Source organism: Nematolebias whitei, chromosome 18, assembly GCF_014905685.2.
Source record: "Nematolebias whitei isolate Nwh7 chromosome 18, NemWhi1, whole genome shotgun sequence".
NCBI classification, from domain to species: domain Eukaryota; kingdom Metazoa; phylum Chordata; class Actinopteri; order Cyprinodontiformes; family Rivulidae; genus Nematolebias; species Nematolebias whitei.
In genome coordinates this window covers 27,226,543-27,239,365 of record NC_056515.1, presented here as the reverse complement: position 1 = coordinate 27,239,365, position 12,823 = coordinate 27,226,543, and the positions used below count along the sequence as shown (strand labels likewise).

At 38.1% G+C, this 12,823-nt stretch overlaps 2 protein-coding genes across 2 annotated transcripts in view; one reads left to right on the top strand and one right to left on the bottom strand.

The window, feature by feature from the left end:
* Window positions 1–6,087, bottom strand: part of coq4 (coenzyme Q4 homolog (S. cerevisiae)) — a 9,282-nt gene extending 3,195 nt beyond the window's left edge. Inside the window, exons 1-6 of the mRNA XM_037691810.1 lie at window positions 6,010–6,087; window positions 3,749–3,901; window positions 1,791–1,887; window positions 1,589–1,691; window positions 1,363–1,492; window positions 1,016–1,109 (exon numbers count right to left, since the gene is read on the bottom strand). Of these exons, the coding sequence (XP_037547738.1) occupies window positions 1,016–1,109; window positions 1,363–1,492; window positions 1,589–1,691; window positions 1,791–1,887; window positions 3,749–3,901; window positions 6,010–6,076 (644 nt within the window). The 5' untranslated portion in view covers window positions 6,077–6,087. The remainder of the gene's footprint in view (window positions 1–1,015; window positions 1,110–1,362; window positions 1,493–1,588; window positions 1,692–1,790; window positions 1,888–3,748; window positions 3,902–6,009) is intronic.
* A 2,453-nt stretch (window positions 6,088–8,540) lies between these two features.
* Window positions 8,541–12,823, top strand: part of traf2b (Tnf receptor-associated factor 2b) — an 11,648-nt gene continuing 7,365 nt past the window's right edge. Inside the window, exons 1-2 of the mRNA XM_037692378.1 lie at window positions 8,541–8,586; window positions 11,565–11,769. Coding sequence (XP_037548306.1) covers window positions 11,594–11,769 — 176 coding nt within the window. The 5' untranslated portion in view covers window positions 8,541–8,586; window positions 11,565–11,593. The remainder of the gene's footprint in view (window positions 8,587–11,564; window positions 11,770–12,823) is intronic.

The window sequence follows — 12,823 nt, the reverse complement described above, 5'->3', positions numbered from 1 at the left end:
TACTGTTTTTCTTATACATTTTATTGTTGGATGTAACTGGGACCCTGTGTACATAATTTCGCTCCACCACATGTACCACATGAGGTGCGAATGACAATAAAGAAACTCTGACTCTGACTCTGACTCTGAATTTCCGCAATACATGTTGCACCACCCTTAAGTCGCATCAGTCCAAATATGTCTAATAAAGTGGAAAAATCCATAAATAAGTCGCTTCGCCGTATAAGTCCCATTTATTATGCGTCACGTTTGTTACGCATCACCGCTGACAACCCGGAAATGTGGGCCGGTGTTGTGCCAAAAATCGATTATCTGCAAAATGGCGGCCACAGGAACGTGCACGGGAGGACTTTAACAAGAATTAAACAAGAATAACACTTAAAAACAATTATTTGTTTGCTCAAAATTATAGTAAAGGTTTAACTTTTACTTAATAAATGCACTTTGACAGTCAAATCAGCTGCATTTCAAAACCCAATTGGCGGAAGCGCAGAGGGATGAGTCGAGGTGCATTTTTTCAAAATTTAACAAGATAAGCACCTAAAATAATTATTTGTTTGCTCGACTTTATAGTAAAGGTGTGTCTCAGCTGAACTTTTACTTAATAAATGCACTTCAATGGTCAAATTAGCTGCATTTTGCCAGGGCGGCACAGCGAAATGAAGCTGATTTGACGGTTGCTCCTGGTGAACTGGACGAAACTGGGAAGCCGTGACAAGCTGATTCTGTCATTAATAGCCACTTTTACCTATTACATGACACAACAGCATGCTGAAAATGGCAGTGTTCAATATTTTCAGTCAGAATGAATGACAACGGTCATATCTCAGCCAAATACTGGTTTATAAATATGAGAAAAAAATCCATAAATACGCTGCTTCGGCGTACAAGTCGCAGGGCATACAAATTATGAAAAAAAAACACGACTTATGGGGCGAAAAATATGTAGTTCACACTGCCTGGCTTAGAAATTCCAGTGTTTGACTGCGAATGTAATAAATTACTGATAGTTCACCTTGAATTGAGCCGAAATGGTCCCAGCAAAGCTCCCAGAGCACACATGGGAAGTCCCGTCTGGGCAGCTTCGAACCATTTCACTGCCACTTCGCCTGAAAGAAGAATGTAGAGAAAATGCTAAATAAAAAGTGAGAAAGAAAACCAAAAAACTTCATTCAGAAACTTTTTTTTTTCACTCCATGTATCATAGCAGAAAAAAAATCTCTTGACTGAACTAATACTGCTAACAAGAAAAGGCCCAAGCTATCATGAGTAATGATTTCTTCAGAAGACTTTGTCAAATTGGCTGCGCTGACATTAAGGGTTCACAGGTCATGGTTGCTCCGAGATATGAGCCTGACTCACCCAGCATGTTGGTGGGCATGCCCAGTAAAGTGTGCAACAAGTCGTGCACCTCTCTGTATCTCAGCATGACGTAAGACAGCTCCTCGTTGTCCACAAACTTCACCCCTGCCCTCGAGTCGGGCGTCACATTCTGTCAAAGTAAATCGCAACATGTAACGGCACAGATGTAAATTATGGAGCAAGTTTCCACCAAACCGAGTTTTACGGCACGTCAGCAAACACCCACATTGTCCTCCAAAAAACGGAGGTACTCTCTCCCAAAAGAACCGTCAGGCAGGGAGGCCATCTTTGTCAGGTCCAGTGTAGACAGTCGGATCTTCGGCCTCTCTCTATAACACCAAATGATAAAAAGCAAGACAACGTTAACTAACAAAAATGTAAAAAAACCCCACTTTTTAAAAAGTTACCGGGTAGTATTAGAGACTCACGTTAGGACCAGGTAACCTTCGGGGTCATTTCTCATCCTGTCCCTTAGATTTATGAGCGCCAAGTGTCCGGTGGTCTCACCAAGCACCGCAACCATGTCTGCAACGTTCACAGAAACATTTATTTATTCATCCGACATTAAAAATATAATTATACAAAATGGAAAAAAGCTGTTTTTATTGAGTTGTTTAACCTAAATTCCTGTTGTTTGTCAAAGAATAACTTTAATTTATGTAAATGGTTTACAGTAAAAGCACAACTGTTTTAAATACACGATTTCCTGTACGGGGTTAAAATAGCTGTTCGGTGTCTGGGGTATGTTCCTGGGACTTTTTTAAAGCCTGACAACCTGTCAGTCTGCACAAACGTGATGTAATTTAACATTTTTCAGAGTGACATTTAATCTCGGTTTAACCAGTTGCTCGTTAAAAATAGGGAGTAAAAAAAACCAACATGATTTTTTCACACACCTCTCACCACGTGGCCTTAACCAGTGGCTAAATGTCAGCTGACAGGTGTTGAAACACTTTTCCTCTGTCAGAGTTTCAACCTCATGTTTCTCATACCATTTTAATCTCATTTCTGTTTCCAAAACAGTTCTGAAAGCCATAAAAACATCTCAGGAGACAAAAGGTTAGGAGCTCACTCAGGACAACTGCAGCATCTTTTACAAATATGAGAAAAAAAACTAAAGGGTGATTTGTGAGATGGTTTTATTTTCATATAAAGTGTTATATTATTCACGTCCTGAAGGCATGGCTGAGGAAAAAAAACAACAACTGCAAAAATCACAAAAAACAAACACTCAATACAGCTTTTATTCATACATGTGTAATGTGTCCTTTTAAAAAATAATAATTTTAAATAGCAAAAACACACAAAAGTTATAAAACTTATAATTTAGTAGTAAAGACCAGAACAGCAGAACTATCACTGTTTCAAAAACACTTAATAGAAATGTTGGACAGAGCTTGAGGAACATTTAGAGCTGCTACAAAATCACAAATATTACTTTTACCTCAGTTTAATGTTTCAATCAGTTCCATTATAATGTGCTTTAGCATTGCCACTGTATTTGACCTTACACCGTTACTTTATATAACTAATGAGCTTTTCGGTTACTTTTTTGGCATTTCTTTAGTAAGGAGTATTTAACTAGACATGTCGCAATAAACAATAAATCAATAATCGCATGATAAATGAAAATTATCGACCTCATTTTCATTTATCGGCTTTATTGTTTCTTCGTGTCTCTCTCTTTCTACTGAAGACACTCGATGACAAAAGGCTAAACTCCGGTGCTCTTCACTGACCCTTCCATTTCTCTTTAAAATTTGTTTTAACCGTCCAAAATTGTGTTTTCGGATCATTTAAAGCAGCTAAGCTGAGAAGCAAAGCTACAAGCTAAGCTAACAGGCCGACCTCAGGAAAAAAACTGTCGTGTCGAAGCGCCAAAATTCCCGGTTGAAACCCATGCCGTCGTGTAAAAAAGTTGTTTTTCTCTGCAAAAAGAAGCTGAGAACTTGTTTACTGATTTTATATTAAAAGCTTTGTGTGAAAAATGCTACTCTAAAGAGCTCAAACCACACCGAGCGTCTGCCATTTTGAGAACCAAAAAAAAAAAAAAGAGACAGCCCATGTCACGTCAAGGGGTCTCCCTCCCATTTTTCTTAAAGAGACACCTGCTCACTCCCTCACTATCCATCCTTCGGTTCAAACAGTCTGCCATCCAGTGGTCAAAAAAGGTACTACACTCAAAACAAATTAACCAACACTTCTTCTTAAATTTGACAATAATTACTAATTATTATAGCAATATTTTCGTTTATCGCAATAATATCTGAGACAATTAATCGCCCAGGTGCCTCCGATGAGGAGCTTTTTAAATGAAGAGTCAGAAAAGCGAGAAAAAAAGAGAACAATATCACAAATCTTTTCCTTAAAGTACTGAACATCTCACCGTGTCTGTAAGGGTTCTGCAGTGCCGCCACACCTGATCCAACAGCCAGCAAGGCTTTCTGGAGGGGGGTGGTGTTGATGTGACCAGGGTACAACTCTTCATAGTAGCTGTGTGTAAGCTGAGGACGGCCAGTGTGCAGCTGGACACACAACGCTGAGACAAAGGTGGAGTGGTGTTAGAAACTGGACAAAGTACTTATTTTATTAATGTGAAATAACTCAATCTCATTCATCTCTCATCATATTATCGTTTCTTTGTCAAGTCTGAGCAGTCAGAAATCATCCTTAGGGACAATTTGCACTTGACTGATTCAAACATTTGTGTAAAATAATAAAAGTCTTGATCCTCATTTATGAAATCTTTGCTATCAAGTAGCTCGACATTCGTACAATTTTTAAGTGACTAACCAGATAATCTCTTGAAAGTCCCTGAAGGTCTTTTGAAGTTTTGACTTTTGGTTGAAATTTCTTTATTTCGATAAAACTACTGAACAAAAATATAAACACTTTTGATTTTACTCTAAGACTTTTTTGATGCCTTTTTCTCTAAAATATTTCTCACTTATTTGTGTAAATCTGCGTTAGTGAGACTTGCCCTTTGTCGAGACGATGCATCCAGCATCACGCAGCACAATGCCACAGACTTCACAAGTTTTGAGGGAGCGTGCAATTGGCATGCTTGCATTGATTGTAAAATGAAACATTTCTACATTCGATAAGCATTGGGTTATTTTTCTTATTATCAATAATTTACTTCTCTACACAATGCTTGCCTACAAAAAGAAGACAAAAAGTAATATAGTCATATATTTTCTGGCTACTTTAAGTTTTAATTATAAAATAATCCTGCAGTTTTATATGAATGTGAAATGTCATAAATGCATATTTCTATTAAGATTTGCATGACTTTTTCCATCTACAGTAAATGGGAAATATCAGACTGCTGCAAAAAGTGCTCCTAGTTTTGGGTTAACATAGGAAACTAAAATGACAAACTAAAATATGAATAATTTTTAACAATTTTTTTTAACGTCTTGAGCCCAATGAATCCTGGTATTGACATCCTGGAATTTACTGGCGCAATTAAGACAGAAAAGAGCAAATTCATGAGACTACCCAAAGGATTGTGCAGTAAGCACAAAGGAAAACGTGCAACACCCATTGGTTTTTACTTTGATGTACTCATTTCTCTGAAACATGATGAATTAGGACTCCTCAGGCAAGATTTTTATTTATTAGTTCATTAGTACTCTTCGAAGCATCTTTATTAGCCTCACTAATAAATGTTTTTCTCATTGTTTTGTCCCAAAACATTGAATATTGCAATTTTGTTACTGTGATTGCTTTGATTAATTAACAATTTTGCAAGTTCCACTGTTAATTATTTCAAGTAAATGAAACTAAATCAAATTATGCACATCTTGGTCCAAGTTTTAATGTGTTGGAACGTTTCTAATTTGCTGTTTTCTGGACGCAAACTAACTTTTTAACTCGCCTGAAACCAAATAATGATGTATATAACCACATAAACATGGCTATTTTACAATAATTATGTTTACTCATTATTTAGGGTTCATTTTTAACTAGTTATTTTTTCTACTGATTTATTTGCCTAACTTAAAGTGAAAATCTTTTTGATTTAGTTGGTGTATTTATGAAGTGTATAAGCATCCTTTTACTTAATAGTTTATATGAGTTAATCATTTTAAACACAGAAAACAGCCTTAGCAGTCAAAGGCTGAAGGGTTCCCAACCAAATCGAGTGAAAGTTGCAAACAAAATATCAATTGTATTTTACTATTATTTTATGTATATTGATTTAAAAGATTAACACGTTTTGCTTATATTTGTTAGGGACCGGAAAAAAACAGTTTTAGTGTCTTTTAGGGAAAAAGGGGTGACATTTACTGATTAAGCCACAAATTAAGGGTTGCCAGATAAACATAACTACATGTTTTTACCCCCTCCTTTTTTCTACTCTGTGCACATGTTCACCAAACACAACACGTGTCTCATCTTACAACATCTTCTCTCAGCACATGTGAGAGTTTGGGTCAAAATATTATACTTTTAAACTTTAAAGCAACAGTACAATAGTTCATTATTGCTTATCTGGCAACCCGACTCACAGCATGCCAGCAGGACTGGGTGGAAGCTAACTTCGTCTAAGCTTAAGGTCACATCCTAAAAGCTAACTTATAAACACGGTAATTTAAATAATACATGGACAAATACGCAGAGAAGACCAATATAAGCGCGTACCTTTCGACTTTAAAGGGTACTGTTTGTGGTTTAGCCGAATGAAGGATTTGCAAAAACGTAGACGCATCTTTGAAAAGCGCGCATGCGCTGTGGCTCATTTCCGGGATTATTTTTAGCTGAGCTCTCTAAAACGAGCCGCTTTTTTAGACTCTGAAATGGCTCTTTGAGAACTAAGCCCAGTCAACTCATTCTGCCTGCCAATGAGTACGAATGACTGCAAATGTACAACGTAAAGAGTTATTAATGTTTACCTGATTTGAGGCATCACCTCCTCTTATCATCAAACAGTATTTCCTACATTAGAGTCCTCCCTGAGGATGGATGGATGGATTATACATGCTGATTGGTCCTCTGCATCATGAAGGACCCCACCCACCCAGCACACACACTTTTTGCCCCACTCCCCTCAGGAAGGAGGTTAAGGAGCATTAAGTGTAGAACCACTAGACTGAGGAACAGCTTCTACCCTGAGGCTGTTAGACTCATGAATCTCTAACTAGAATAATCACTGTGAAAAACCATATCATGTTGCTGCTGATCTGTTTCATGTTGCTGCTGATCTGTTTCAATGTTGATGTGTTCATGTGTGCACATCTGCTCACAGACTCATGTTCATGTTTGTGCTGATGTTCAATGTTTTATGTTATGAGTGCTTAGTGTATATTTAGTTGATGTTTTTCTTAGTTCATATCTTAGATGTTATTACTGTTTTTCTTATACATTTTATTGTTGGATGTAACTGGGACCCTGCGTACATAATTTCGCTCCACCACATGTACCACATGAGGTGCGAATGACAATAAAGAAACTCTGACTCTGACTCTGACTCCCTCGCTTCAGCATTACATCTAGCCAGCTCATGAGCCAGCTGACCTTCTAAACTTAGAAGGAAAAAAGATAGACAAAGTGTCTTTAGAGCTTTCTGCTGTTTGAATATTTGAACATGTACCAGTAAGAAAACCTGATGGCAAACATTATGAAATGTATTATTATTTATTATTATACAGGAAGGGCAGCACGGTGGCGCAACTGGTAGAGCTGCTGCCTCTCAGCGAGCAGGTCCCTGGTTCAAATCCCGGTCCGGGGGCCTTTCTGGGTGGAGTTTGCATGTTCTCTCCGTGCATGCGTGGGTTTTCTCCGAGTACTCCGGTTTCCTCCCACAGACCAAAAACATGCATGTTAGGCTGATTGGTAACTCTAAATTGTCCCTAGGTGTGAGTGAGAGAGTGAATGATTGTTTGTCTCTATGTGGCCCTGTGATGGACTTGCGACCCGTCCAGGGTATACCCCGCCCCTCGCACAGTGATTGCTGGACATGGGCACCAGCGACCCCCGTGACCCAAAATGGAATAAACGGGTAAAGAAAATGGATGGATGGATTATACAGGAAAATTACCTATTGATTTACATTAACTTAAAACTTATACTGCAACCAGCCACCAGGGAGCACTCGCTCTGTTTCAGCTTCAACTTCAGTTATGTTCCTTATGTCTAATCATGTAGATCAGGGGTTTCAAACTCACTTACAAAATTAAAACCTTTTTCAAACTAAGGGCTGGTTTCAGAATATACATTAACTCAAGTGAAGTACCCAACATTTTGTCCTGTTACTTGCTCCAAGGCCAAGAGACGCCTTTGACCCCACTCCCCGCCTCAGTGTTTATCATTCAACCTTTACTTAGACAGGTAAATCCCATTGAGCCTCGAGGACTCATTTACAAGAGAAACCTGATTTCAACAAAGAATGATGACAACAATGGACAACAGCGACAACAATAAACAGTTATAAAAAGTCACACAATTTTTGTTTTAACAAATAGGATGGCTAAAAAAAGTGAAAAGAAAAGTAACAAAAACAAGAAAAGTAACAATAAACAGCTAGATTACGTGTGTCTTATGAATGTACGAAGGCAGCCAGACCACGTCTCAGTCCCAGATTGAGGCATCCTGTGAAAGAGCCTTAAAATGATCAGACCGATTCGGATCACATCGTTCACTAAACGAGTCGATACTTTCAGCCGGCTCGGCTGTAACAGTTCACCCTTGAACCACGCCTCTTCCTGGCAGTGTTAACGGGGAAAAGTAAGCGAAACTAAAACAAAAATATACAGGATAGGACAATTTTTAAAAGAATCCTATATCTTAACCGAGTGTTTTTGTTTTTTCTTTAAATGTCAACACAAATGCTGCTTGGCCGAATCCGTGCTAATCGAGCAAGTTAGCAGTGAGCTAACTGACCGGCTAAACCAATAAACAGTAAGTTTCTGTTTAGCTTAGCTTCAAGGTTAGCAGCGCAAAGTTGAGGAAGTGCTCACGAAAATTAGCAGGACCGACTTAGTTACATCGTTTTCTTCTTACAGAAACAGAAGTGATAGACTATTGCACAGAAGTTATCAGACCTTAAAGCATGTACAGGGTTTTTTTTTTTTGTGGTTAATTTCTGCTGTGACCTGAGTTTTTAATCTGCTTTAGAACACGTGGTTGGTTGGGCGGTGATCTTTGATTATTAGCATATCACAAAAACTGATGCAGGGAGGCGCTGGCTGAAAGGCTGAAAGAGCTGTCGAATCTTGTTGGGTGAGTAAAGGGTCTTTTTATATGCAGGTGCACAGACATATTGAGCAACAATGACAGACAGACGGGGCAGAGGCTGTTTTCAGACTTATCCACCTCCAAACAGCTGCTAGATCATTTGTTTGTGAAGGCTGAAGGGACACTTTGGTGGTTGTATTTATCTTACAAATAGTATGTTTTGTGTGTTGTGATGCATTTGATTGGGAAGTTCCAGTTGAACAAAGATCATTCTAAAAAATAGTCTTTTTTTTAACATCAAATTGTGAATTTTTACCTGATAGTGGTTGTAAATTGCTTTAAGCTGTGTGTACTCTGCTTCATATTGGGAGTAGTGTTTTTGGGTGTTAAAGGTTTGTTCTGAATAATCAAGAAGTACCTTTTTAAAACAGGTTGGAGCTGCTTTTGAGATGACTGAAGTTACTAAAGAATGTCTTGAGTTTTATTGCTCACTTAAATGCTTTGAATTTTCACTCTAGAAGCATTTTGGTGAAGGTTTGGCGTAGGCATCTTCACAGGTCAGAATGTAGATTCATCTAACATTAATAGTGGAAACTAAAAGTTTTTATTGAGTGTAAATGCTACTGTCAGCTGTGAGTCTCATGATTAGTGTAAAACATTCATGTGCTTGATGGCAACATTGTACTTTGAAAGGGTTGCACTTGAAAATGTTTCATTTGTCTTCTTAACCACATAGAGGTTTTAATGACTTTTTTCTTGATATAAGGAAGAGTTTACTAGAAAGAGGATTTAGATATGTGCATGTCAGCAAAAAGTTCAAAATGTGGTATGAAGCATGTTTAACTCAAACTCTGTCATCTTATTTATGAATGTTGCTCTGTTGAGACCTGCTTTGGATTTAATCAGATGAGCTGGTGTTTTTTGTTTTTTAAGCTAAAGTCGATTTTCTTCATCCTTATCAAATTAAGAGTTGCATTAAAGTTGTGAAAAACACCCATTCCTGCAGTAATGTGTCAGTAAAACACGTTCCACTCATTTTTCCACAAGAGATGTCAAAAAACAAAGAAACACTCAAACATTTCCAAATAGAGGGATTATTTTTGACAAGTGAGAAACTATTACAACGCTGTTGCTCAGCTGAAGTAATCTCAAAGGTTTTGTTGAGTTCGATAAAGATTAAGTTATTGCCTTAACATGCTGCATATAAATAAATGTCATCAGCGTGAAGTTTGCACATTTCAAAGTCACATTATTTTCAGGTTTTTTTAATGTGGAAATGACAAACATCCTCATTTTGTCAGTCGGCTACCTTTCTTTTTTTTCCCGTTTTGTTTTTAGATTTCCTAGCAACTACTGGGAACGTCCTTTCTGCTCAATAAGAGCTCAGACCTGTTTATTTAGGTTATCACTCAACTATTCAAAGTGCAAAACAAGCAGATATTTATAAAAGTCTTATTTATGCTAGTAGGAGCTGGTGCAAAAGCTCTTAGTTTTTGTATAAAAACAATATGAAGTGTACTGGGTATGTGTTTTTTCGGAAATACAACCCAAAGATTTGTGGGACTTTAATACTGCAGAATCCACGCCATTAAATATTTGTTTGTTAAAACACATCCACCAGATGCTATCTTGAGAGCAATGCACAGTTCCTTCAAATAATGGCTGTAAAGGTCCAGTCTGCAGAGTAAGAATGCACTTTAGTAACACGTTTGGGTTTGTCCATTATGGGCTAACTGAAATATAGCACAAAATATAAAAAGTGTGTCATATGTAGATTGAAATGTTTCATTCCAAACACAGCAGCATTTTTGCTTTAGGCTAGAAGAACAGAAGCATACGAAGGAAAAATTTGGTAAATTTTTGCCCCAAATCTGCACAGTATACACCGTTTAAATCAAAATATATACGGTAAATGAAAATTAAATTTGTCTGAAGAGTTTTGTATCTACCACTATGTCCTTTCGGAACATAAACTAGAGCACCGTGACCCCTAGATGTCACTAAACTTAGCGTATCCAACATTTTTCAGTCAGGTCATCTGGACAGTTTTTTGATTATTGAGCATAGACTTTGTTGTTTTCAACCACTTTGACACGACTGTCAACAAGAAAGAGGGCCGGCAATGGAGGAGGGGGCGTGCCAAAAAGACCATCTTAGCACCAACAAAACTGGTTTGTTCCACTTTGGAGTAAGCTGTTGGGGGAAGAATCAGTTTTGTTGTGTGTTTCCTTGACTGATGAAGCCTTCTGGATTGAAGGTGAAACGTTTCAGAACAAAAAAAAAACTGTCCAGATGACCTGACTGAAAAATGTTGGATTGTATACCTGGATTATTGAGCATGGACTTTGTTGTAAACTAAGTGTAATTTGCTGATTTTATGTACTAAATGGAAAGCATGCGGTTGGATAGTTCGGTTTCTATCTTAGTATCTGATGCCAGCATGCATCAACATCTGGGTGGTTGTTCTTTCCGTAACGGTAATACCATGCACTATGTGAGAGGTTGCATGAGCACATCTTTTCTCTGGAACAGATACTGACAATGATAATGGTCTTTGTTTCCACCTCCATATTTACATTCATAACAATGGTATCAGCAGATGAACAGGTCTTTGATATCACATTTTTTCCCACTCACAATTTTTTTTTTAAAGTTAATTCCAAAAAGCAAATGTCCATTTAGTTTTTATGGTGTTATGATGAAATATTTCAACACAAACATGTCCTCTAGAGTTGTGTAAATAACAGGTTTTGCAGTAACCACTCAGCATTACTGTGTACCGGTAATTATTTACTTAGAGGCAGCTGACTTTAACAAGTACCTGAGGTTGTACACGTTGTGTCTTTCATTTGTTAAATTACATATTTTGAGGGGATTTCAGAGCTGAGGAACTATTAAGAAGAATTGAAATTCCTTTTGCAGCAGTGTCTCGTTGATTCCTTTTTTTTTTTTTTTTTTAGGTTTGAGTGTTTTCGTGACGTGGCGTTTAACAGAAGTTGATACAACGTTGCTTTTATCCACAGCTGATCCAGCATCACATTAATGGAGAAGAATGGCTCGCATCTCTTTGGACAGTCCAACCTCTTTACCAGGGATCCCTCTCAGTGTGCTGTCAGTGCCCATGGAGAATAAATACAAATGTCAGCAGTGTCTCCAGGTCCTGAGGAAACCTGTTCAGGCTCAGTGTGGCCACCGCTTCTGTGTACACTGCTTCAAGCAGCTCACCAGGTAGACCGGAGGTCCTCAGACCACCTGCAAGCGTTTGAAGTGTAAACCCCTTCTGCCTTGTAGTGCTTACCTTTTTTCCCCACTGGATATGCCTCCATACATCTTTTGTTCCTATCTCTGCTGAAGTTTTTTTGTTTTTGTATTTTTGCACCCAAAATCATTAACTTAACGCTGACTCATCCCTCACATGGCTGCTCTCTTAATTCTCATGTCAGTGAATCACAAGGATCCAGCCATGCACATGCTAACTGGCCTCGCTGACGCATTCTAAGGTGTTTAAGGTGTTTATTGTTTTCTTCTTTTTCTTTTCACATATTCACAAGCTGTTGACTATTGCATGAAAAATTCATTATTAATATTGGCTCATGTTTTTAAAATAAAGGTTATGCACAGTGGTCACACTCACTGAGTGGCAGGAAGACCCCTGACGATGACTGCAGTCTGTATAAACCATTAAAAAAAACTAATAACCTGAACAAAAATGGGTAAAGGTGGTGCGTAATGGGCAGTACAGACCAATTCATTTCGTAATCCAAGACCAGAAATGTGGATTTGCTGTTATCTCTGGTCTTGTTGTCATACCCATAGTTAACCTATTTGTTGGTTGCAAGGATTCTTGTCAAGACCAGCAACTTTGAATTTATGACCATATTAGCAGCACGTCTAATCCCCAAAATGTCCCCCGGGCGCTTTCAATAGCTGCCCACTGCACCACCTGGTGGTGGATGGGTTAAATGCAGAGACTAATTTCGCCATTGTATGGAAACATACAGTGCTGACATTGTGATGACATTATTATTATTATTATTATATTAATTCAGTGACCAAACAGTGTGAGCCATGTTGATTGTTTTGCCACCAGGGGGCATGTCCAGGTGACATGTACTACAGTGATATGGTTGTGTAACCTCTAAACCTCAACAGTATCAGTAAATATATGCACAGTATTATCTGCATGGTATCGGCCAGTATTGGCGATAAAGTTAAATTTCGGACATCGGCCATTCCATCAAAATAACTCACTGATATAAAAGGCGCTGTTTTTGTATGACAA